The 27585-nt window shown below is 36.5% G+C and overlaps 2 protein-coding genes across 3 annotated transcripts in view; both read right to left on the reverse strand.

Moving 5' to 3' along the window:
• Positions 1 to 2259: 2259 nt before the first annotated feature.
• On the reverse strand, positions 2260 to 3732 carry LOC111507254 (uncharacterized). Its single transcript, XM_023162546.2, has one exon. It carries the CDS (start codon positions 3531 to 3533, stop codon positions 2283 to 2285), a length of 1251 nt encoding a protein of 416 aa, XP_023018314.2. The 5' UTR covers positions 3534 to 3732; the 3' UTR covers positions 2260 to 2282.
• Positions 3733 to 5167: 1435 nt separating this feature from the next.
• LOC111507084 (lipase member H) overlaps positions 5168 to 27585 on the reverse strand; it is a 29522-nt gene continuing 7104 nt past the window's right edge. Inside the window, exons 2-7 of one of the 2 annotated variants that reach the window (XM_074184970.1) lie at positions 24989 to 25100; positions 20524 to 20672; positions 15828 to 16076; positions 6116 to 6340; positions 5835 to 6000; positions 5168 to 5569 (exon numbers count right to left, since the gene is read on the reverse strand). In XM_074184970.1, coding sequence (XP_074041071.1) covers positions 5512 to 5569; positions 5835 to 6000; positions 6116 to 6340; positions 15828 to 16076; positions 20524 to 20672; positions 24989 to 25100 — 959 coding nt within the window. In that variant the 3' untranslated portion in view covers positions 5168 to 5511. Of the gene's footprint in view, positions 5570 to 5834; positions 6001 to 6115; positions 6341 to 15827; positions 16077 to 20523; positions 20673 to 24988; positions 25197 to 27585 lie in introns of those variants that run through there. The other variant, XM_023162334.2, reaches the window with a different exon arrangement.

Here is a 27585-nt window from a genome sequence, read left to right on the forward strand (position 1 = left end):
TTTACATAGGAAGTGATTATGTGATTATGTACCGGTAGTTCTATGCATCTTGCCTTAACAGCTGTCAAAAATTCCCCTCTTCAAAATACTGGAGACCAATTATAACTGTCGCGAGAAGTTCCATTATTTCTTAGGTTCTCTCAGAAATCGTCTAAAGACAGCAACCATAGTTACGAGCGAATTAGCACATCAGGAAGTGAAGACACATGTTTTAATTGTTTCAAATGGTTGATTTGATCCTCAAACAGTGGAAGAATTTCTGTCATCGGCCATAACGAAATGTAAAATCTGGCGTAGGATAGATCCAAAACAAGTACCTTACGTAATCACTGGAGCTGCAATACTCACTAATCAAGTTGGCGTCTTCAGCTGTAATTGATGAGGTGTGAAAATATTGAACGAATATAAATAATTCGTTCACTACTGGGAATCTACATTACTCAGTAGTAGGATGAGCTACTTTGTATTCAGATATACCCACAGAATCGAGGATAAGGTCGATGAATTAGCTATTATTTAGTTGTTCACGCGGACAAAAGCTGTCGCATATGTTAATTATTGTAATTGAATCTATAATCTGTAGACTTGGAACCATATTTGAAGTATAAATTGGACTCTTGTAAAACCAGGACGAGTCGGAAGTTTTACTAATATTGTGACGTCACAATAGCGTCTTCTAGAGGTCGTTTGGCCAATTATAAAAACCACCCATCGTAGAATAACCTTTCCATCATAACAATAAAAACATTCCCGTATACTTTCTGTTTTCCAAATGAAGGGATTTATCGATCATATTTCGTGGCAAACCCCCAACGTTATGTGATGAAGATGGTTGTCCTTAGCACCAAATTAATACGGATAAATAAATAATAGAGTACTTACGTGGGCTTAACTGCATAACCCATGAATTGTGTATGTGATCCAGAGCAATATACACGAACATAAGCTGTATAATTCGAACATTTAACGGGCAGCGTATCGGCTGGGATAATTTAGTGATTTAGTGAAGAGCCTGTATGCTACGTAGTGTTCGTAGAATACTGAAATGGGAGTCAAAATTAATCAGCGATGTTTTCAGATATTCTTATTTGTAAGATGTTTTACGCTGAAAAGCCAAAATAAACTGAGTTGTGTATCTATGATAAATAATGGAAGTTCATTAAAAATACTGTTTGTGGAGTACTGAAGGGATCTAGATTAAAACCTTTACTCTTTTTCATTTGAGTTTATTACTCAAAACGGAAAATTGTCATTCCGAAGAATATTTATTTTACAAAAGTACAAGTCGACACGATCTTCTTCAGCGAGGGTTATAAACAGAAAAAGATATCTTGGAAAAGCGCTGTCAGCGGATTATGTTTCGTGAGAATAGCAAACCGTGAGGAAGGTGGGAATATTCATAGAGGATGGTACTATCACCATATGTCCCTTTCTATACAATTTTCTAAATTGTCGGTACCGTATTAATGAGACTTGATCATTGTGTGTCATAGGGTTAGAAATTATGTTAACAGGAAACACAGTAGATTTAAGTACAAATACTAACTGAATAGAGAAAATTGTTTTTCGTATAATTCAGCGTTCATATAAAAATTGATTTTCTTTCGGGTAATTCAATATGTATATGAAAATGACTGTTTCGAAAGGGATTTTTCTTCCATTTTGTGTCTGAAAGTTACTTCTCTGCATGATCTACATATTTTTGTATAAAGTTAATTTTTGAAATCGATTGATTTTTTCATTTCTTTGTACGATTCCCATATTTTTTTTGTATCAAGATGGAGTAGTAGAAAGCCAAACACTTTTTTTTCCAAACAGTAGATTTTTCCATACATCCGGAAAAACACTGCTGGTTCCTAATTTGTTAGTGCAACAATGAATTAATGTTTCAACAATGCATCACCCGAATATTTTTGTGATATATAGAATGAGCACATGTCATATCAAATATACATTACACCAATATACAATTTTTTTACATATAATCACTTTAATATCTTCACAACATACATGATCTACACATCTATGTATAGAGTTAACTTTTTCTAAATGGATCGCTTTCTTCCTTTATTTGAAAGATTCTCACTCATAAGTGGTGTAAGCAGTGAGGTTATGAATTTCAGTGGGTAATATTTTCAATAATCATTATAACATCAGTAAACAGTGTGAGACTGTTGTCTTCATTTCTCTCTAACTTTTTGGGTATATGAGTGATTTTGTTTCATAACGATATCTACTCTGATAAATAAATGAGAAGACTCTCGATCAGCGATTATATTTCTTCAGAAAGGATTGTACACACCAAAGTAATGCCTACAGTTCGGACAACTATGATACGAATAATTGCACGACTTCAGACAATACGGTAGCAGACAACATGGCCAGCATAAAAATACACACAACACTAGAGCCACCAAGTGAGTCACGTTGGATCTCTCCCTCTCAACATCTGTCACCACTACGGTCCTGCACGCCGGGCATACCATGTAAACTGGATCGGGACCGAACACCACCGAATCGGACGATATTAAAGTAGGGGAATCCTCCCACAGACCTTCCACTTCAGCATAAGATGGTGGAGGAAGCCTGGGAATGAAAGATTCGATGGATTTCACGCTACGTTTCGGACCTAATCTCAGTACCGCCGAATAGGAAGGAAGCATTCGATTGAGGGATTTCTTAGAAACTTGACTGCTGATAAAACTTTCACTGTGCATGGCGTTGGAAGAGTTGATGATTCCAAGCGGTCCACTTGTTCTGAATATTTGGTACCGTCTGGATTCGACATTCGCTTCAGATCGACATATTTCACAGTTGCTCGCCCCCCTCGAAGATGTTGCTTCAGCAAATTCACAAGCTGGTCTTCGTTCCTCATGGGCAGGTAAACTTTTTTTGAAAATGCTGTAGTCTAATATTTCCCCTAGAATTTCCTTCACAGTTACCAATTTGGAAGTTTGAACATGGGAACACTGAGAACTAGTATCAGGGCAGTTTTCCGGGATTTCTTCACTTGCGTTCGCTTTGGAAGATTTGTTAACAGCCGACAAGTCTTGAGTTGAAGATGTACGGAGCACTTTGCAATCTAAAATTCCGTTTAGAATCTCTTTGACCTTGCACTCCTTGAGAGCCATGTTTGGTGGTTCGTTGACTTCATGAAGTACGGACATTTTAGAGGCAACGTTGGGAAACTCATTCACCTCATTCATATCATCATTTGAAGCTGTTGGTTTGATATTAATCACACCAAACTCCCTCTGTTTTACATTGAGGGCGTTTTTTTTTTTCAAACTCTGTATGTACAAAGCCTGGTGGTTCTTTGACTTCTGCAGCGTATTCAGTGTTGATGGAGTTTGTTTGAGAAGCATGGATTGGAACAAGGTATTCCTTTTCTGGCTCATCGAAGCCCTCGAATTCTCCAAGTTCCTTCTTCTCCACCATTTCTCCAATGTTCCTGGGAGTATCGGAATGGGCTGGATAAGTTTTGGTATTAACTTCAGTTTGTTTGGAAGTAGTGGCAGCATTCCCGATTCCATTTTCGATTTCGATTTCAGAGGAAGACTTTGATTGGGGATTTGCACATTTATTACTAGAGGATTTTTCTTCAGTTCTGTCTTCGACTTTGTCTGACATGAATGAAGAGGAGAATGAAATGAGATGATTTGAATATTCGGAGCACTGACATATAAGATCGTGAACTAAACTGACAGTGACATGAAGAAAATTCTTTTACTTGAGTGAGTCGAAATCTTGCGTGTTCTAAATACAATGATTGCTGTAACTACTCTGAAGCTTTTGCTTCTGTCTATTCTACTTTTAATAAGTCAAAATCAGTACAATTCAGTTCTGATATTGTGATGGAACCCTAGGAAAAAAACTGTATGAACAGTGAAGTTTGCAAATGAAGCAACTTTTTTGATTTGTGTGTCTCACATGAATGTTTCATCTGATTAGGTGTAATTGGAAAATGAACAAGTGGAGTGAAAAAATTCCAATTCAATGATTTTTTTCAAGTGAGCAGAAGGGGATCTCGAAGAAGAAAAAGCTAAGTAGAAGCAATTTCAATCAGGTTCTGTTCTGTTACATTTATTCTTGAAGGGGACATTTGGCATAATGATTAGGGATTTCGCGGCCCAAGTTTTCAGTGTCACTCTTTTTCAGGTTTGAACACCGTCGATTTTCGGATTTTTTTCCTGACGTTTCGCTGGCATGAGTGGCTAGCTTCATCAGAGGTAAATAAATCCTGAGTAGTCTCAGATGACTGGATATTGTGGATATCTGTGTGTAAATAATCTTATTCTTTTATATTTCAATTTTACATTTTTACACTTGTACATCTATACTTTTTTACATTTTTATTTATACATATATGTATATAAATCTGTATTTTACGGTCCTATGTTTATATGTATTGAATGTATATTTACATGTTTGTTTGTTTACATATTTATAAGTATAAGTTGACATGTTCGATACCATGTAGTTGGTCCATGAATGAAAACATTTCTTTCTTTCTTCTTCTTCTTTCTATAAGTGACAACTGAGTTTTAATGAAAATACTTTACAAGTAATTTACAAAAAGTCTTTAAACTCCACTGGCGTTTTTATAGAAGTTGTTCAGGGTTAGATCTGGTGTGTAAGACAGATAGTCATGCAGTTCAAATCGTATATTATGGATTTTCGCTTTGACAACCGCTGAGGTGTGAGACGGTATGTTATATTGGTGAAACAGGATTTTCTTTCTTTGCAAATGTGGCTGTTTTTCCGCAAGTTTTGCCTTCAGCTCGTCAAGTAATGTACAGTAATTAATCGGCACCAAAACTCGGATTTATTGCGCCTAAACTGCGTCAAGAAGGTGTTGTAAATGTTCATTCGAACACGTTTTTGGTCTAACATGAGCAAACGCGGCACTCAACGCGCGAACAACTTTCTCATGCCTAAATGTTGATTCAATATGTGACAAACATGTTCTTTTGAGATGTTAATAACCTCTACTACCTCACTTACTTCAATTCGGCGTTCGTCTATCACCATTTGGTGACAGCGTGACAAATAGAGAAAGATAGAGAAGGGAGAGAAAAAAGATGGGATTTATAAATGTTTTCATCACAACCTCAAAGGTTAGTATAGAATTGAACATTTTTGAAATGAAATATAATAAAACAAATGATTATTTTAACAATATATATTAAAACAAAATCTGTTCGAACACATTCATATGCTTCTGACAGGTTGATTTTATATAACAGTTGAGATGCAAATTTGTGCCTACAGAAACAATATGAAGAAAATATATAATACAGCATCCAGCGAAGAGTACCTGAGTTTATAATAGTACAGTTCACATGGCCGAATATTTAAAAAAAAATTAGTGAAAACCCTTTGTATTCAAAGCGTTTTTACTAATAAATTAAAAGTAATATGTCAACTCCGAATTAGTATAAGAGGTAAATTAATTGACTACAGAAAGACTGTCTTTTGATGACTATATTTCTTCTTCGAATATGAAACTTCCTACGTCATAGAAAATGGCGATTCTCTGTTGGTCCGAAGAAAATGGTTTCCTCTGGCCCTGCAACGAAGAGGATGGAGTTCTAGTGACTCAAGTCTATGCGAAAAGAAATTTATGAACTTGGACTTCCATGGAATTGATTCAAGCCGAAATTCTTTTTCCGATTCTACTTTCTGATGAAAGTTAGTAGTGGACAGTAATATCTCTCTTTATTGTTCGCGCATCTCGAAGCCATAGCTTCAATTGCCAAGCTGTACAATCTCACGATGTAGGCCGAATTTAACCTTCAATCAATGTAGTACATAAATTGAAAAATTGAACTCACTCCCAATCCACATAGAGACCCATCCTCGTCGATGGTCGAACATCTGTAGGACATAATCCGTTGATGTAATCTTGCCAACTATCACAGGAAACTGCTCCTGCGAATGCTTCTGAGTTCACAACGGATTCTGCGTAGAACTGGTACGATCTCCAGTGGCTGCAGAACACTAAAACCATAAGAAAATCATTCTAGATCAATTGCCAATCATTAGAATATGGGAATTCCTCAAAGTTTGTGTTTTTAAAGAAACCTAAAATATAACAGTACTGTCAAAAACTAACGTGGTTCAAGGATGGACTCCGGACTCCTCATCTTCACCTCAGATAATGTGCATCCGGGTTGAGGGGAGATTCCTTGGTTCGGCCAGAAATCAACATGGCCGATCTGTCGGGGATATCCAAATATACCAGCATCTGTGTGGATGACGTCTACGAATTCTGCGTCACCGGCGTCCAGTTTGTGACTCTTTGGCCATTTTTTGAATAACGGTCCAGCCGGGTCCATTCCTGTAACCATTGCAAAACGAATATGAATGGTACTTACTGTTTTTCTAATACAAAATGAAAATTGGGGGATATTCGGTGTCGAAGGAATAATTTTAAATTCACTTGTGTTCAGTTGAACAAATCTCTGTCACCGAGTTGGAACCTGTTCAGCAAAAATCTCAGATGAAAGCCGTAGAGATCACCTTACTTCTACAGAAACACAAGGATAAGCCAATGCATGGGGTCTTCTTCAATAACATTGGAGACCTTGGCTTATCAAAGCACCTGACCTCAAGTCGAGTGGGCTGAAGTCGGAAACTGAGGGGTTCAACATGGCTTGCCAGGATGGTGTCTTCAACACCTTAGTCTACCCCGGTCGCGTGATGGCTATAGAGGTTACTGACACAAGGTGCAGGGCCTGCCTCGAGGCGCCCGAGACCTTAATGCACTTGCTATCAGCATCACCAGCATATGCTGTCTCGACATATCCATCGACATAACGCGGCTCTAAGAGTGCTATATTACCATCTACGGTACTCTCACGGTATTGACGAGACACCGGTGTTGCCCTACTCTCCGGGGGATATTGAATCCGTTGTGGGGAACGAGAAGTGCCGAATATATTGGAACTATTTGTTCACCACCCTCAGGCTTATACAAGCTAATAAGCCTGATGTGGTCCTACTCGACCACCAGAGCAAAACGATATTTGTCGTGGAGTTTTTAGCTCCTGGCGAGACGAATATCGTCCGGAAACAAGATGGAATATCGAGATTTTCTCTTCGAACTCCGCAGACTCATCCAGATCACTCTGTCAAGATGGTTGTTCTGATTATTGGAGTCCTTGGTGAAATGATGTCCTCTCTACTCTCGAATCTTAAAATCATATCATATTTAGATAAATTACAGAGCTAGTTGCTGATACAAAAAAGGCGGAGTTCAAGTCAGTTAGCACAAGTGCTACTTAGTTGTTCTTCCACTCAACTTCAATCGAGTTTGATAGGTACGGTAAGGTTGATTCTTTCAATATATACAAGAAGTCCCGAGTCTGGTTGTGATACGTTGAAGACACCTTCATAGTATGGAACCATGGGAATACAGAACTAGAAAACTTTTTCAAGCACATCAATAGCGTTGAACCTTCATTCACCTTTACAATGGAGATGGAAGTTCACAATGAATTGCCATTCTTAGACGTATTGGTGAAGAGGACCGATACTCACACGGGACCGAAAATCCACTCACGCAGGAAAGTTACTGAATCACGAATCCTACCACCATCAATCTGCCAAAAGAGAAATCATCAAGACTCTAGTAGGTCGTGCTTCTGGGTTCTGCAATTCAAAGGAAGGTCTCGAAAAGAAACTAGGCATCATCAAAAATGACGACCTTCAACGGGATGGTTACTCCGCAGTGATGGTGGAACAGACTTTGGCTAGAAGACAGCAAGAGCCTCACAAGTAAGTGAAGCCGTCACAATCAGTGCTCACCCTTCCCCACGTCAGAAGATTGTCGAAAGGGATGTGGAGAATTGGGTCCAAGTGCAACATCAGGACCTGTCAGATGTCTTGACTAAAATGAAAAAAAATCTATAGAAATGAGGAATTGAAACGATAATAATTGTATAAGTTTTGTGGGAGATATGTTCATGAAAATTCATTGTTACGGAGCCCCGAAGAAGAATTTAATTGAATTCGAAACGTGGCAAAAAATTATTAAAAAACCAATAAAACTTTCTTCATTAATGAAAATGTCTGGGTGAATTGTTGAATTATTATTATGGAAAGTGTTTATTTTCATCAAGTCAATTGAAGTCCATTCGTAACATGTACGAGTAGATATATTGATCCAATATGGGGAATGAAAGAACAGTTGTCGCCGAATCTTTCTTTTTGTACTGTATTCATACTCCTTATGTTCATGTTGTACTGATCAATAAATATATATGATTATTATTATATTTTTTTTTTCCGTAGTATGCGCTGGTCAGGCCCTATCCCCCGAAGCCTCGATACATTCGGTAGGGCGCGCCAACATTATCAACCAACGACCGTCCCCCCAACGTGGGGTAAGTGATCATTGGGTTCGCCCTGAGCAATCGCAGTCAGCCAATAATGACAGAATAGACAGGGCATCATTCCACCAAGGACTCCAATAATCAGAACAACCTTCACGACTGAGTGGCCTGGATAGAGTCTGCGGAGTTCGAAGAGAAAAATCTTGATATTTTATTAGTTTTTCCTCCTTTGTTCAGACGATATTCGTCTCTCCAGGAGCTGAAAACTCCACGACAAATATCGTCTTGCTCTGGTGGTCGAGGAGAAGGACTACATCAGCCTTATCAGCTTTTATGAGCCTGAGGGTTCATACAAGCATTATTGTTATTATTATTATTATTACTCGTTTCACCAAAATTCATCACTGAATGGTTATAAGCCCGTGGCAGACTGAGGTGGGGTTTTTTCTGTTTTAACTGTTCTTTTCTCTATTACCTGTTGAATCTAAACACCAAAGAAAAAGAAAAGACCAAAAAGCGCATCAAATGTGCGAAAATACCGATAATAATACGCAGATTCTGGCTGGAATGTCCAGGCAAGAATGGATATGTGCATGGAAATCAATGTGTTCATTTGATATATTTTGATAGATTTGATAGACTTTTTCAAATAGATTTATTTTTGAATGTAATTTGGAATGCATTAAATACAATCTGCCACTTTTGACATAAACCACGTTCTAATAAATGAAGTGAAAAGTTTCAAGTCCCCAACTGTGTGTTTCATTTTTTCAAATCACGAGAATAAAAATTTTTACAGTGTAGCTATCAGCATGACAATACCAATAAGTGAATAATATTGAAAACATAACTCTTTCTGATAATGCCAAATTGATATTGTTTGATGTACAAAATTTACTTCTCAGTGTTCCGAAAATTGAAACAATCGAGCTGGTTGAGCGTCTCTCAGACAAAAACCATGTTAACCCTGAAGTGAAATAGAAAATTTTAGATCTACCTACCATATGTTTATATAAAGCTTATTTTCAGCTATAATATCCCAAGGACATTGATAACTAACGAAATAATTTTATCACAGTTTTCGAAAGCACGTTATTTGGTAACATCCCGACGCCGAAGGCGGAGAGATGTTACCTAAAATAACGTGCTTGAGGAAGTTGTGATAAAATTATGAGTTATTTATCAATGTTCGAGGGATATTCGGTGAGAAATTTTTTTGCAATTCGAACAAAATTATTTATTGAACACACAGTTATTAAAAGAACAATTCGTATAATGATATTCCGTTGATCTTGCTGTATTTGCCTCGGTTAGTGCATAGATGTTTCCACGCATACTATTGATTATTTGGTTATGATGTTCCTGATCAATATTCAAATAAGGTTTTATGGAATTTCCATTATTGTGCCCAGTAATTTTCAACAATTGCTGTTCTTGAACTCCACTCTTAGCTAGTTGACTGACTGCAGTTGCTCTATTAGAGTGATTGGTTATTTTCCTCTGTTTCGTATCCAAGCCAATTGCTTCAGCATAAGATTTCGTCCATCCGTTGATTATATTTCTACCCAGAGGCATATTGTCATACCAGTTATCGCTTCCTGTCTTCCAGTGACGATTTGGCCTTAAAAATAGTCTATTTGTCTTGATATTTGTGCCTCGTTTTGATAATAATTTAATGAATAATCTGACAGGACAAGCATTGTTATCACTATTTTGAACTAACCATTTGCTAGAGGCGCAGTTCTTTGAACCCCCTTGGCAGGTTTTACTGAAAATTGGATTATATTCTATCCTATTAGTTGGAGATCCATTGTTGTCCTTCTCGATATGAAAATAATCAACTAAGCAAGCAGCACCTTCACCACCTCTCCAAGCCAATTCCACCGCTGCTATGTGATAAAATTTGCGTAGGAGTCCTATAGGGGTATTTTCATCCCAAACGTTTATAATTTTACTCATTTTATTTGAAGTTAACGGTACTGAGCTTGTTTTGCGTTTAGTGGGATCTGTTTGTAAATTTCTTCGTGTTGCGTCGCGTGCATTCCGCGCTTGTTTGAATGCAACACTTTTAAAGGGGTCTAGCATGATATTATACTCCTTGTAATACTTTTCTTGTAATAATTTGCTTGTTATATTCCATACGGTTTCAACAGTAGCCTCCTTAAACTCTGTGCTATCCTTTTTTTCTCATATTAATCGCCCAATCCTTGAGTATTAATGCAAGCTCTTCGAGAGTACGATTTCCATCCAATTCATATTTTCTGGCGTCACAAAACTCCATAAATATTTTCCAAGTGTATTTTTTACTATTGACAGTATTTTTTGGTGTATTTTCTTCAATGATTTTGTCAATTGCCGCATCATTTTGAACACCAAAGCGAGGAAGTGACATTTTCGAAATAAATTGAATTACTGAAATGTCAAACAACTTTATTGTGTTGGTTGCTTAGCAATGTCATGACATAAGTGATAACTACCCGTGAAAACTATCCATGGGTAGTTATCAGTGTAATGATGGTTTCATTGGTTATTTCGACACACATGACTAGAAATAGACAAATTTGATAGGATAATTTTTTTGGCAAAAAATTTTCAATATAATAAAAAGTTCTTTTCATGCAGCGAAAGGCTGCAAGAAAAGACGAAAACAAGCTGTTCACCAGGCTTATCCTACTTGATAAAAACGATAATAACGTCAGGACATTAAGATACTTTGGTAAACGCACCAACAACACCACTCGTTTTGAAAAAAAAGGCTTGGAAGTGACTTATAGAACTAATGACGATTTAAGCAAATTCATTAAAAACAAAATAGATAGAACTTCAGTGTCGAACAGATCGAAAGTATGTAACTTGACATGTGATTCTTGCCTAAAACTGTATATTGGGCAAACGGCAAAATCTTTTTTCAGAGAATGAAAGAACATAGGGGCAGTTTCTTAAATGAGGAGACCAATTTCATAGTTGGAAATGACCTTTTGGCAGAGGGGCACGAATTCAACCACAACTATAACGTATTAGGTTAGGTTAGGTCCGTATTAGGTTATTAGGTTATATTAGGTATTAGGTTGGGTAACGTATTAGGTTACCGAAGCCGATTAGTTTGTATGGTGAGTGGTCTTTCAGGTCAGATGGTAAGAGTACGGCTCTACCGAACTCTGAAAACCTGATTCAGTCCCCAGCGGGGCAGACACAAAGTATATGCTCTGCTGTTTAATTGCTAATGAGGCAGTCGGATAGTCAAGGGGCAAGATTCTCACTTTGATACCCGCGACAACCTTCCCATATGAGGGTTTTTGCACGTCAGCTACACCTGACGATGCCTTAGATTCAGCCGTACAGGGCTTTTTCGCCTCTGTTTTGGTGAAACGTCACTTGAGCGCAAACCCCTCCATGAGCAGGTTAGCAAATAACCTGCTCATGGGGGGGTTTGTTCCCCCACCTGAGACAGATTCTGCGTACGCCGCTCAAGAATTTGGTGCAAGGCGGTTTCATAAGGTACCCCGCTCTTCAGGAGACGACTCATTCGTTCTGACTGCACTACCAAACCTTTTTTTTATGGTTCAGTTGTTGGATCAGGAGTTGGGGAGTTAAGAAGCTCTCGCTCCTGAACTAAATTTATAGGGAGGTCAGTTGGAGTCGTTAACTCGACATCCATCTCCTCTGTAGACTCGCTCCTGAATTAAATTTACAGGGAGGTCAGTCCCAAAATTTACTGAGTGACCAAATATCATTGAATTCTTCCTCTTTATTGAATCTGGAAATTGGTAATTAGTTCATTGTATGTCTATTTGATAGCTTGGTGAAAGTTCTTTTATTTATTCTCAACTCAGGTGAAGTTATCAGTAATTGAGTACGTATGACTAAAATCTTTATATTGAGCACTAATTAGGTAGAGGTTCGTCAGTATGTATACGCCTGAGGAAGCAATTGTATAGCGAAACACGTGTTGTAAAGGGTTCAGTGAAAATCACACGATGAAGATTCACCCAAACACTTTTTTCATTCGGATCAAGTGTCTATGTTTCATATCAATCGAGAATGATATCGATTTATCATAAAACCGACGTGAATTCAAATTTCAACTGTGTGCAGTATTTCCTGCCCATATCCTACCTAGGCTCAAGAACGAATTCAGCACGGTCTTTCAGAGAAAGTGAACATACTTTCGAATCAGATTGGTTGTCCGGAGTCGGCAACTATTACATTATTCGTGTCGGTCAAAGGTCTACCTATTGGTTAATTAGCGTTCTTATGAATAATGCAGATTAATAGATAATTTCGTTCGTTTGTTTAGTTAGTGAAACATACTTCCTTTGCATTCAGTTCATGCCCAATATACACCTTCATTATACAAAAAAGTTGGAAGCAGTGATGGCTCGTGCATTAGAGAACAGGGGAGGCTAAAGTCATAAAGACTATATACACACAGAAAAGTCCACCGGAGGCGTGAAAATTTTTTGGGGTACCGCAGCTATTTAAAGCAAAATACGTAATATTTGCATGTCTTTCTGTAGAACGAGGTAAATTTTTCAAATCGAAGTATCCTATTTTAGACCACGTTTGGTATTCGGTTTGTACGGAAAATAAAACACAGGACCAACAAAAAGTTTTTTCGTTTAATGGAGCTGGTTAACCAATCGCATTTATCGTACCAACTAATATTAAATCCTCGATTTTGTCGATTATCTGACGCACTGATTGAAATCAAATTTGGTTGAGGCCTTCCCAGAGTTTTAATGATGTAATTGAAAGAAAACACTTTAAAAACAATTGAAAATATCACCAAAAAGCACTGCTATAATACAATACTGCCTGTTTTATACACAAATAACAAATATTATTAAGAAAAACTAAAATGATTTACGAAATATTCGTCAGTCCCGGTCCGCCACGGCATGATTAAATAAAAAACAAATGCAGTCGTACACTAACGGAGATCAACTGGAGGCTAGCCTCCTCTAACGCTATTTCTGCAACTAAAATTACAAAACGGGACGTATGTCGCTGGTTGGATCGGTCTCGCGGAGCTTGTGTTTTTTAAAACGGTCGTAGGCTTGGCTCCCTTGCAACGTATGGCATTTATTATTTTGGATTGATGGTTTATTTATTATTCGTTCATGGGCGGTGCGTTTGAGGTTTGTTGATGCAGGATACAGAGTGGTACGTACTACGTAGTGAGTGATAGTGTTTTTTCGGGCATATCATGTATTCATATTGAAAATTAATGGTGGAGTAATGATACCCAAGCAATTTAAAAAAAATAATCATAATAATTTGTCAATATTTTTTAATTTATTGCGATGAATTGCCTCAAATTTTATGGGGAGGCTAAGCCTCCCTTGCCTCCTCTGACGAGCCGCCGCTGGTTGGAAGATTAGATCAAATGAGAATTGGTTTTTGAGTTTAGTCTGAAGAGAGAAAGATAACTTTTTCATCTCAAACTCATATCAAATAATTATGTGGAAACAAATTAGAATAGGATTTATATATTTCCGAACTGAATATAATCATAAACACTAAATCTAAATAAAATGAATATATACTAGGTCGGTTCAACAAATAGGGTGAATATTGAAATTTCGCGGGCTAAGTTAATTCTTCAAGCGATTTAAAAAAATTATTTTATGTAGGTACACTTGACTTGAACACATTTTCACAGTTTCAGCTGTTTGGCATGTTTAGCTTGTTGGTGAGAGGCATAAGTTAGACGTGTTCTGCATGTTCAGCGATTTTCTGCTATCGAAAAACTGGATCAAATAATTTGCATCAACTTTTGTATTAAAAATGGAATCAAGTGCTCAACGACATTTGTCACATGGTCGTACATGAAGCGAGGATTAACACGGAGCAAACGTCCGGTATCGTGAAAAAACAATTCATAGCTTAGGCATCACTATAATGCACCTGCGCACTCGTCATTATTTGTTCGTGATTTTTTGTCCAAAAACAACACCGTAATCATGCCTCAGCCATTGTATTCACCAGATTTGCCCCCCTGCGACTTTTCCTGTTCCCAAGATGGAAAAGACCCATGAAAGACCACCGTTTTGAGATGATTAATAAGTTGAAAAATGAGAGAGCTCAAGGACATACCAAAAAGTGCATATCAGAACTGTTTCGATGATTGGAAAAAACACTGGCACAAGTGTGTTATATCTGAGGGCACTACTTTGACGGAGACAAAATAGAAACTGATGAATAATCAATATATTTTTTTCGAAAAATTAAAGTTCACCTAATTTTTTTAATGGACCTCGTATTTCAGATAGCACTCGTGATCATTTTCAACATTAAGGGTCTTCAATATAACTGCTTTCTCATATGAAAACTCAATGGAAATTCCAGGTCAGAGATAATCAACAATCATACCGAATATAGATGAATGTGAAAAAATTGGTTAACCAACGGCGAGTTCTACTTTCTACTTTCAAATGTAAACACCCATTGTCCTAGAGTAGAAATCGTGATTGATGATATTCCCTAAGGAGATAGAAAATTGGGTCGCTGTTGATTAGGAAAAGCCTTAGGCCAACTTGAAATATCCTTAGGAGTTACAATTGATGAGATACTGAGCAACTGGGTTTCTTGAAGAATCCTTGATGGGTTGACAACTACTTCTTCATTGGAGGGACCAGAATGGGACCAATATTATCAATAAATGAATTGAACGAAGAGATAGGTTTATTCATTTCTCCGGAAAACACTGCAACGTTTCTCTCCCATGACCTCCTTTGCTTGTTTCCCAGTATGTACAGGACTCTTGCTGGAAGTATGTCCTATTCTTCCAGACATAATTTTGGTTGTTCATGAATTGTTTGCCTCTGGTGATTCAATGCCTCACTTCTGCATAAAATATGGAAAGCTGACTCCCTGTCCCTTTGTTGCATTGCCTGCAACTAAGGCCTCTGTTGTATAGCCTTATTTTGTTCAGGTATTCTCTCAGCTAACAGTGATTGTTCTGAGCTATTACCTGCTTTGTTGAAGTGTTTTTTCTCTTACGAAACATTCCCTTCATGAAGGTTTTTCCATGTTCGTTCCCAGGTGTGTTTTTCCAGTACACTTTGAGTTTTTTACAGACCCATTTCCCAATCACGTTTCATACCACAGCTACCATATCCCCACAGCTAGTTCAAGGCCAATATATGGAGTGGAGTAGCCTGTCTGTCTGCAAAAATATTGATCCGCTCATCTGGTTGAGGCTCCGAATGAATGTTTTTTGCGAGTTGCAAAATTGTGAAGCTGGAAAACTGATGTATACTGATCGAGCAGATCACTGCGCAAGGTCCATTGCCGCTCCCGTCCTATGGTCGGTTTTCGACACGTCTATATACCTACCGAGCATGTTCAAGGTTATGCAGAATTGAAGAAAATACATTTTCCTCTGAGCAATAAACAAATAAAGTTTATCTAGAGATCTTACAAAAAACTACAGAAATTGATTCAATAATCATAGGGCATTTTCAAGGACATGCCTGATGTTATGATTACCTGTAATCCTTTGTATCCTCCCACTTTTGATACTCTGTCCGCACACTCCAGCCATTTGGGCACCCAGACTCAATCCCGTTAGATGTAGGCTTGGTAAATAGAGACCTCTGGACACCAAATAGTCGATGAATCTGGCTGCGTACTGTCCAACAACCATCGTATTTCTAGAAGCGGTGTAATACCAAGGACCTGCTTCCAGGCGAGGAGCATTCAGCAAAATAATGTTGTGGTCCCCTCTTTGGAGGTACGCTGAAAATTGTAATGATAATTTAATGAGTCGGTAGCTTTAGAAAATGAAACGTATCAAATTTATTACTCATGGATTGTATTCATGAAGGGGTTCGATTTCAGAATCATTCGAAAATAGTTCGAGAATGGTCTGGACCTGATTATTTCAGATATCTTATTAATTATGATACAAAGCTTATACCTACATCATAAAATGCGAGTAGGAGAAGACAATACAAATTACATGTACAAATGACAATTGATAATTGAGTCACGGAACTAACAGAATGCTTGTGCTTGAATATATTATAAAAAGTTAATTCAAAATATTTGATGACAATTTTCTATGACAATTCTATACTCTTCGAACCTTTACAGCTGACTAGATTCTAACCTCACTATCTTCGAGGCCAATTACAGATGAGCAAATCTATAACGTTACAACTGACAACAACGGGGACAACAACATTTCGGGCACTGCGACTGTTACCACATCGCCTTTGAAAATGACTACCGCAGCAGTGGACGAAGCGTTGAGCATAAAATCCCGCAGACTGAAACCAAAAAACCCTAAAAATAGCTTTCACACAACTTCATAACTGTTTCAATTATCACAAGAATTCATCACTTCAAAATATGTTAACCGCACTATTACAGAGTTATTCTGATTTGTTCCTCGTTGCTGGATGGATATGCTGGTAGTGTAATGATCGTAGTTGTATTCTAGTCTATTCCTGGATGTTTTAAGTACTGGCTACATGTTCCGTTGACCTGTAAAACTTCCTGTTTTCTGTTGGAATTCTTCCTCATTGGCCTTAATTCAGGAAGAACAGCAGTTTCTACGTATATTATCACTTGGTATGTTTCTGATATGACTTGTTCTGCAATTACGGATCGCTCTGGTTGCATGAGCTGGTAGCTGCACTTGTGTTCTTGTATCCTGGTGTTGATGCCGCATTTGGTACTTCCGACGTGCACCAGATTCTGGTGCAGGTGGTTTTCGGTTGCAGACTCAAGACAGAGATATCAACCTGACCTATGCGACTGTATTTTGAGCGGAAATCTATGCTGTTTAGTTGTGTGCAGAGAGATTGGTAGAATCCAACCTCATACATGAGTCAATGAAAATATTCTCGAATAGTCAAGCGGAGTTGAAAGCTCTTGGTTCCTACCAAGCAACATCTAAACTGGTAGCAAATTGCCAAAAACAACTCTTCCCAATAGGAACACTCAACAAATTGTGTCTGGTCTGGATTCCTGGCCATACTGGCCTGGAAGGTAATGAGGCTGCTGATTCCCTTGCAAAGGAGGATGTTACAAGCAGCTTGACAGGATCAGAACCTGTCATTGGCATCGCTTTAGGTTTTGCCGAACAAAAAGTGAACAACACTTGGATGGCAAGAAGATTCATGGACTTCTGGCAGAATATTCCAGGATTGGCCCGTTCCAAGGGATGAACTATGGCGATGACGACAGTGGCCTTCCCACAGGCCACTGTCGTCTGAATCATCATATGCAAAGACTCGGACTGTCGGAAGACAGTGTGTGTCGCGTGTGTTTGGAAATTTCACTATCTGACCTGAAAGATCACACATCGTATAAATTAATCAGCTTCGGCTGATTTTATTTGGTCGAGTGTGGAATGGTGTGAGCCACGATAAACCCTTGCGGATTCCGGTGGAGACCAACTCACTTTTGACCTAACCTAACTCAACCTAATACACTATTATTTCTGTTTGTCGTCGAAGAAACGCAAGCAAATGTTGAGTCTTTTCTCAAATACAATATTCACATCGAATTTCTTGATGAACCAATGAATATAATGGTAAATATAATGGTAATAGATCAACAAAGAATCTTTCGAATAATTGATTCCGTTCTCCATGCTATTGAAAAATGTCAGCTATCCTCTGATATTCGCTATTTCACATTGAACTTAAACCCCCTAGAAACAGAAATCAACGTGTTTTCCAAAATTTCCAATCAAACTTCCATTTGTAGTTTTCATGAAAGAGCTCTGAAACAACGCATTTTAAACTTTTCATTTCAACCTTTTTCTTTAAAAAATTATTTGAATACTCAAAAAAGAGGAATGAAGTAATGCATTCAACATTTAAAGGGATTCGTTCCTATTTTACCATTTGGCAACATCGGTTATAGCTAATAAAGGACGATGAATCTGTTACCTGTATGAGACAAACAAAATTGACATATTTCAGAGGCGTGCTGTTCTGTTTACTTATGTTCCGAGTTCCGAGACATTCTGTGACATATGACACTTTGTGCACCTAACCTATCGTCCTCTATATAAATAAACAACAAAACAACTGTTGTTTATGTGGCTTGTTGAGGTGGTTTTGAACTATAATTTATATTTCGCCTTAATTGTGGATTTATGAAGATAATTTTGCTTTTTTAAAGTAGAATATCTAGGTACGTATAAATTATTTCAACTTGATATAGGCGCTGTTGCCAATATGTGTGAATTTGAAAAACTCATGAATTAAACTCAACTTTATTTTGTTCAAACTTGCATTTGCTGTAATAACCCAAATTGAGGAACATTCCCCGTTATAAGCTGTTAGAAAATTCGAAATGAAATACTCATTCATGACTTGTTTCGTTCGAATTAACTGTATCATAAAATATAATGAACTTTCATTGTTTCAAATTTTTCATTTCAGATTGTATTTTAATTCCCTTCGTGTAAAATATTTTTCATGTTATTCAGTTCAACAACGACCGAATGAAAAGTTGAATGTTGCAATTGCAACCATTAATATGTAGTTGAAAATTTTCACAATTCAATGCATTGAAATTATTCGTGGAAACGTTTTTATAGAACAAGGGGCTTCAAAAAAATATACCTACGCTTGAATTTTTTTTGGGAAAAAATACAAGCACTACAGGAAAGGCCTTAAGGCGCTCTAAAAGCAGTGCCTGGGCAAAAAAGTAGTGATTCATATTGGATTCGAATCGCTGGAGATTAAAAAATGTGTGGAAAACGTTCATACCACATGAATGCAGTTCTCCAAATGAAAGAGTTTTTGAACAGTGAAGTTCGAGGTGTACTGAGTTGATCTTCAAAACGATGAGCAGCCACACTTCGTCGCGTATTCTGATGTGTACCGCTCTTGGTGGAAAGTCATGTGCCAAGTCACATGAGAGACTGATAACTTTTCTCTAGACCAGGGTTGGCAAGTAGTTTAAGGTGGGGTCCACATACTGTGGGAAAATTTCAACGGGGTCCAGAAAAAAAACAAATATTAATAATAATGTGCTACATATTATTTTGGTTTCAAATCGCATTCTCAATTATAAAAGGAATAGAAGACCTCTTATTAATGTGAGAAACTACACCGACGGTCTTGAGCCAGTTTTTTATAGTTTGGTTCTCGAGAGGAACAGCAAATTTGAAGTGTGTCTTCTAGGTGAGCGTCTGTTAATTTTGAACGATATTTGTTTTTCAAAAAATCTATTATTGAGGAAGATGTTTCGCGTATGTATATCGAGCCAAATATTGTGGCCAAATTGATAGCTAGTCTTTTACAATTCTCATATTTTTCCGGGACATCTTTGGCCCGAAATTTTTCAGTGGATACCGTTCTATACATTTGCAAAGACACATCTTTTTGCAAATCAATTATCTTCATTTGGAGTGATGGCTTTGACAGATTAAACAAATTGGCATCAATTTCAAATGGAGATTTAAGAAAATATCTCTACAAAATCTTGGAATCTTGTAGCAAATTCGTTCTTAAGATCGGCCAAAAATTTTACAAACTCTGCACTGTCTTCAGAGGCCCCTTTTTTAAATTCGATAATTGTCGGAAAATGAATAAACTCTTGTTTAACGATATCTATTTCAAACATATCCAGCTTACAAAGCAGACACGCTTTGTATCAGATCACATTGATTTTCCATTTTCTTGTAACTCTGTATTGAGCCCATTCAAATATTTATATCTTTCAGAAAAGCCACAACCAGCATGTCGCGCTCGTTTTTTATACACTCAAAGTGCTTTCTAGTTTCCTGCGTATCCAAGTTTCGCAAGAAGGAGGATACTTGTTCTTTTATTAGCCAGAAATGTTCAATAACTTAACCTTTACTTGGCCAATGAACATTGTTGTTGTAGTAAGTTAGGAAACGCAGAATCACATTCAGAAAGGAACTCTGAAATGTCGGTGCTAAAGAGCAGAATGGGATCTCGTAAAATTGATCAACTATCTCACAACCTAATAGTCCGACAGCTGTCAAATTTGAACACGTGTCTTTTGAAGGTTAGGGTTAACTGAATCATGAATTTATAATTAGTAGCGCCATCTATGTCTTAGCCTACGAACATTTCTGCCCTAATAGAGTGATCAAAAAAGTTCTTTTGAGTTTTATAAAAGTTCTCTCGATATTTCAATGAACAATGATTCGAATTTCATTTTTTTACAAAAACAATTTCATTACGTCACTTACCAGTTTTGATTATAGATGCTGGGGTGGCCTGAGATGACTCGAAGAAAGCATGGAAGAAGATTACAGTCGGCTCAGAAAAATTGAAAAAGGATTTTGATAGGGCTTCATCATCACCTATCTGTAACTGCGATGGTTGTAAAGGGTTGTGTCTGTGAACCAAGGATATTTCATTCCGTTAATTATGGGTCAACGTGTTTTCATCAATAGAAAGTTCTTCAAGGAATGGAAAACTTTCGAAATTCAAATTCATATGATTGGTTCATTTGACTTATAACGTTCGTCAAAAAACTTTTCATTCATTCATTAATATTAGTACTCATTCAATATTAATTTTCAGAGAATATTTGACAGCTTGTTATGTTTATATAGTCGTCAATTGGTGGCTGAGTTTCATTTTTGGAAAAACCTAAAAAAAAAAGTGTAGAATGATGATTAACGGTATATATTTAAAGAATTGGCTTGCAAAATTTTTTGAAATTCATCCTGAGTAGCCCAAATTTTTGATGATGTAGTAAACACAAGATTTTCATGATTATCTTCGAGATGAAGATTGATGTGTGAAATTCGTGAATGTTTTGTGAAAATTGGTTGAAATATTACGATAATGATAATAATAATAATAATAATATTTATTCGTTCATAACGATCATAACATGATGACATAGAACAAGTCAATAATAAAAATAAAAAATAAATATGATAGATAAAATAAAATAAAATCCGCACAACCTGTGTGGAGTCGGGGCTGTCGTGTCGACTTGAAGGAAGCTAGTTTATTCCAAAGGACGGTTGAAATCCCGTAACTGAGTCTTTTGACTGAGGATTTTTCGGAGTACAGACACGCCTGAAAACGTTTTTGTATAGCGAAACATGTGTTGCGTTTTTGTAAAACTGTTGAGTGAAAATCTCACAATAAAATGTTTTTCGAACTGTCGGAATGAATTTGTTCCAGACAGTGAATAATAGTCCAGGCTCTAATAGTTTTCTATTCATTGATTCCTGGAGGAAACACATTGTCAGGATATGCATTCCAATCGATTTTGAGTTGAGTGGAATTACTGATACGCTATCTCGAGTATTGAAGTAAAATTGGAAAATGTAGATAATAATATTTATAATGATGATAATATTTATTTGCATAACAAAATATTACAGATATAATCATAACACAGAATTGCAAACAATTACCGTTGACACTCAATAAGTGAAACACTTGTTTTGAGTAACAAATCAAATTAAAAGCCAAAAATTCAAAAATCTTTGGTCATTACACTAAAATATTATCTGAAATCATGAAACATTGTGATGATATTCTTTCAATTTGAAGAGGAATAATAATTGGACATCCCACAGTTAAGTCACAAAAGTTCTAAATATCTTTGGGAAAGAAAGTTTTTGGCTTTCTACTACTCCATCTTGATACAAAAAACAAGTATGAGGGAATCTTCCAAGGAAAGGACGGAAGTAATTAATTTTATAATGTTATCCAATTTGGTACTGAAGAGCCTTGGGGCAAGTGTCTTAAGGCGAAACATCGGTGTATACCAGTGAGGGGGACAGTGTTCCACGTAAGTGCAATTTATTACCATTCATTTAAAGCAGAACTCATGTGAATGATATCTGATTTTTATTCCACAACGAATGTTTGAAATACAAACTGAGTAGAGAAAAGTATCTTCTGTATTTTTCAGTGTTCATATAGGAGTATTTGTTTCGAAAGAATTTTTTTTCTTTCGTGTAATTCAATGCTTATATGAGTAGCTGTTTCAGCAGGACTTTCTTTCAGTTTATGTCTGAAAGTTACTTCTTTGCATGATCTACACATCCGTGTATAGAGTTACTTATTTTAAAATTAATTACTTCCTTCCTTTCCTTGGAAGATTCCCTCATACTTGTTTTTTGTATCAAGATGGAGTAGTAGAAAGGCAAAAACTTTCTTTCCCAAAAATTAGTCACTCCTAAAAATATAACCACTTCAATTCTATTCAATTCTTTTCAATGAAATGAGCAATTTTTTGCCTTTTTTGGACAAAAATGAAACGTTTCAAGGACTTTTTGAATAAGTGAATCACATTTATGTTACGAATTAACTCCGGAACTGTAGTGAATCGACTTATGCGTCCGTAGAACTATATGGTTGTTTTTTTACGGGTATCGTAGATAATTGATGAATGTCTATATACTCAACACTTATTTCTCGATGCAAACGAAATTGACTACATGTTGAGTTCTTGGAACCAAATTTTATTTTCCATGAGTATATATGAATGATTTATTCCTTGTCCAAGTTTTCTTGGACGAATTCTGTGTATTCCATAATCTTCAACGTAAAAATATAGATTGTTGATATCTTCAAAATATGGATTTCATCTTATATTACTTTCCAAATATCATTACACGTAAGGTACACGAGATTATTGACCTCTAGTTTCCACAGCATGCTTATTTTTCTTATGATCATTATATCGATTACATTCTGTTTATTCGAATAGATTGCTGATAATTAATTGAGTACATTACATTGTTATTGCATTAAATTATATCATTAAATAATGATTATTATGATTTCAATAGTAAACCTTCTGGAATGAAATCCAATTTGCATAATTATGTATACCTCTTTCCACTGACATACGAGGAACGTTCATCAATTCTGACTGACGATAAACAACGTACAAAAAAAGATTAAACAGTTTAATCTTCCTATTGAAGATGATCACTTGGTGAGCGAAACACGTGTCGGGGTGTTGAAATAAGTGTTTGGTGTTGGGACTAAACTCCAGTAATATTCATTACTACACAAAGTGTTTCAAACAGTGCATCACAATTACCATCTGACACCAACGAAACTAAGATGTGACTAACATTGTGAATAGACCTTGAATCGAATAACACATTTTATCAAGATAATATTCATTAAAAAAGAAAGTAATACAAAATATGAAATTATGAATTAACAAAAATTAATTGGATCTCCGGGACGACTTCATTGATTCCAGTGGCGCATTTGCTTTTCAGCTGCCGGAAGACCCGGAGAAACCTGCAGCATTACATCATCTGAAGATCTTGATCTGCCAATGACCTCTCTTTCTCACAATGAACAATGACTGCATGAATATTATAATAGTGGTCTGCTAGATTGAAGTGCTCATCTATTTCGAACCTTCGTAAGAGTTTGATGTTCCGTCAGCTGAACTCGTTTTCTTATTGAGATTATGCTTCCAAACGATGAAAAACTGACGTTTTCATTGAAGGAAAAAGTTAATGATTCATTTTATAGTAGTTTATTGATAGTTTAGAATATATTCGTTGAGTGAAAATATGAATATTAGAATAATTAGTGAAATTAGTAATCAGAATACAGTTCAGAATATATTGAGAAGAACTGTTTTTCAGACCTTTGACTTTCGAGGGATTGATTTTCACTGCGAAAAATTCATTAGAATTTATTGATCCCTTTTTTATTTTTATTCACTTCTACTCTAAAAAATCTCATTATTAAACATACTGCCAAGAATTGCTTAATAATCTTCACTGCATAACTATATGTAAACTTATCGTTATTGAACTATAACAATGAAAAAAACTATTGAATATGAATTATTATGGAACTACTTTGTAACTAATGAAGCAGTAAACGACGTTTTTTCAAATTATTACGAAAGAGGCCGTTTGAAATATCAATACATGAATAATTGAAAAAAATGAAATTTATTCCTGAAAGGAAAGGATGACGATGACAAAATCCTTCATTGTGCATGAAATCAATTATGGTTACATATCTCAAAACGTATGTGGAATATACAATGATATCAAATTAAATGATCCCCAATAAGAAAAATATAATATTGTAGTGGAAAAATATCTGCATGAAAATCATAATAACAAAAATAAAACATAGATTGAGGGAGTTTAACATAATGAAATGGAAAAAGTTTTGCCTAGGATTTTTTGATTTCTCCATGTGATCATATATTTGACAGCAATTGTAATAGAGTGGGTTTTTATTCAAAGTTGTAGAAGAGAATTTATATGAAAACAAAATGATCATTTTTATGGGTATTGTGGATTATTTCAAATCAAACTTTCATAGAGAAGCTGAAGTGGTAAATAACGGAATATCTAAAAAATTAATAGTTCGTATATGACAATTCTTTCTTGAAGTTGCCCATGTTTTGGAAAATAACGACTCGTCCTTGTATAATTAAATGAGCAAAACAGTTAAAACTCTATAGACTATCAGTTTGTCATTGGAGTTGTGTAAGGTACACACATTTCATCAAGGGCACTTTTGAAGACACGCAGAAAAATATTTTGCCAAGAAATTAATCATTTGGAAATATCTCATTGTTAGTTGGAATCAGCTTTTCAGTTGACATAGATTGTGAATCCTCAAACCCCTCATTTGTAAAAACAATTTCATCCACCTGGAGTATTTTAGGCATTGAATGAGTTTTCTACTTACCTAGTAAACAATTGGAATGATATATCTCTAATTGGATCAATTTCATGACACTTTTGTTTATCCACGGGTAATAGCTGAACATAAGCATCTTCTATCCGTACTCCAGGAGGACCTGGAACAATAGAATTGGTTTGTAGGATACGAATTTGGCAAGAGAAGATTGGATAAAGGCCCTTCTTTTGGAAATTGGAACAATTATTCATAGATAGATAGATAGATTCATTGAAGTTTATGAATTGAACATATGAAAACTTAGGTCAGTAAGATATAAATATGAAAACGTGAAATATAACGAAAGAGTAACACAGGTTTATCAATTCGTTAGATTATGAGTTTGTATGAGTGAGCATGTAAAAAAGCAACGTCTAAGACATGTATAAAAGATATAGCAAGCACCAAACGTGATGGCGAGCCCACCCCCACGCGCACAAACTCATTTTCAATGTAACCCCCACTGTAGCTCTTGCAAGACATACAAATGCTGTGTACAGAGGCGTACCATGACCTGTCCTCCAATGCTGTTGGCGTTTGGCATTGTCTGAATAATTTGTATTGTTTCAGAAAAAATGTCATCGCATAACAAAAGTGTATCATTATATAACATTACTACTACATATAATACTGAATGAAATATGAAAAGAAATTACAAAGAAGTCATATTCCATTTGCTACCCTAATTAAAACTAATTATAGGTGCGACACTGGCCGGCAAGGGGCTTATCGTAACCCAATAGTAATTTAGTTAGTCGCTCGCCATCTCGTTTGGCGCTTGCTGTATGAACACTAAAATATATTTGAGCATACCATCCCATATATAATGTCTATAGTTGTTGAGATTATGGAAATTTCGATAATTAAAATTCCTATCTATCCTCATACTGTTTTCTGAAATCGTTATGGAATCGCCACAAAAATTCTTGCATCAGATAGGGTCTTTGTTACATAAAAAAAATCGAAAACTAGTTTCTTAAAAGTGTGTCGTCTACCTTCTCCTCTAATTGTCAGTGGTAAATGTATAATTTGATGGCCGTATAGCGTGTACCTTTCTGTATTTCTTAGTGTATATTTCCTAAGAATGAGGTTCAAGTTATACCTAGTAAAATATTCGTGAATGCTTTTATGAATCATGAATTTTTCTTTATTGTCTTACACGAAAATAACATAAACATAGATATAAATCCTGTATGAAGTGAGTATTTCATTAGTTTTGGAAATGTTACGTCAAAAGTCTGTAAAGTTCGTGTTCAGCATGGTCTTTATTATAAGTTTTTGCACAATGAAAATGCGAGCCAAGTGAGTACTTTCACCCCAGAACATAACTCTGTATTTGAGGAAAGAACAGATGATCCCCAATATGACGTTTTTAGTGCAGCTGTATTCAAGCGACTTCTTAAAATTGGTTGGACGATAGCCGTTCTGATCATTCAATCACTCTGTGAACATTGTTTCAACATTACCTATCAGTTTACAGATTTCTCCTGTATATCGTCCGATCCGTGCTAGGAATCGCACGCTAAAAAGTTAGACCTCGCTTATCTCCAGCTAGCACAAGTTTTGTTCTTTGACGGTTGCTGTTCCTGAAGAGACGACTGCTGAATAATGAAAAAGCGTCCAGCAAGAACTCAGTACTGACCGAATTTTTTTTCTTATTTTTCTATGCAGAAAAATATTGAAAGATATTCAGGTGCAGTGAACGTGTGAATTCACCACATATTCATATCCATGTCACTACCTGTCTAACTCTACAATGATGTATTCAATTTTCGTTGAAGAGTAATTTCATTTGAATTGAACAGAGTACGTTTTTTCAGGGGAAATTCATTGAGTGTTTCATCTTGTGATGGTATCCAGATTGGTGCTGTAGAGGCAATAAGGCAAGTGTCTTATTCCGAAACGTCGCGTCGGATGTCCGCCATTGAGGATGACAGTGTTCCATGTAAAAGAAATTTTACCTTTCATCTGTATCTGTAGAGTAGGTAGGGTGAGTGTAGGCCTACAGCACTGAGGCCACATTTACATCCTCCTGAGGAGTTGTCCTCCTAGGTCATCGTCCATCCTGTCCTTTCCAGAAAGGTGGACAGGTCACTATGAGATATCTCTTTTATATCGGCAGGTGTAGGCCAAGACTCGTCAAACACACACTCTCTTATTGACGATAACTAGGACATACCTGACAGTTTTGTCTTTCTGTTGACACATCCTGCATAGAGGTGTGTAAACTAGCCCCCTACTATTTGGGTGTTTCTTCAGTTGACAGTGGCCAGTCAGAAATCCTACTGGTCATTGCCAAATATTTCTCCGGCGCCAATTCCCAGGGTCGTCCAGGGTGATCCTGGCGAAAGTACATCCTTTGATTCCATCTCATCTCTTTAGGGATTGAGCCTGGGTGTGAAGTTTGGCTGGTTTCGCAATTGTCGAAGTCATCAGGCCGTAGGTGTTGCTGAGTCCTAAAATTCTTAGTCCAGCCGCTTCCTTGACTAAAGAGTCGGCAATGCGATTACCTTTACTCCTGTCGTGCCTTTCAACCCACCTCAGAATAATGTTATTATCCACCAAGGCTTTGGCTAAATTGTGATGGCACTCGAGTACTAGTCCTG

The sequence above is a fragment of the Leptinotarsa decemlineata genome, unplaced genomic scaffold, assembly GCF_025532065.1.
Source record: "Leptinotarsa decemlineata unplaced genomic scaffold, Ldec_3_MD MMD2_tig00026361_RagTag_RagTag, whole genome shotgun sequence".
Lineage (NCBI taxonomy): Eukaryota > Metazoa > Arthropoda > Insecta > Coleoptera > Chrysomelidae > Leptinotarsa > Leptinotarsa decemlineata.

Coding starts and splice junctions, on each gene's coding strand:
- LOC111507254 (XM_023162546.2), bottom strand. CDS start 3,533: ATGGAATCGGGAATGCTGCCACTACTTCCAAACAAACTGAAGTTAATA.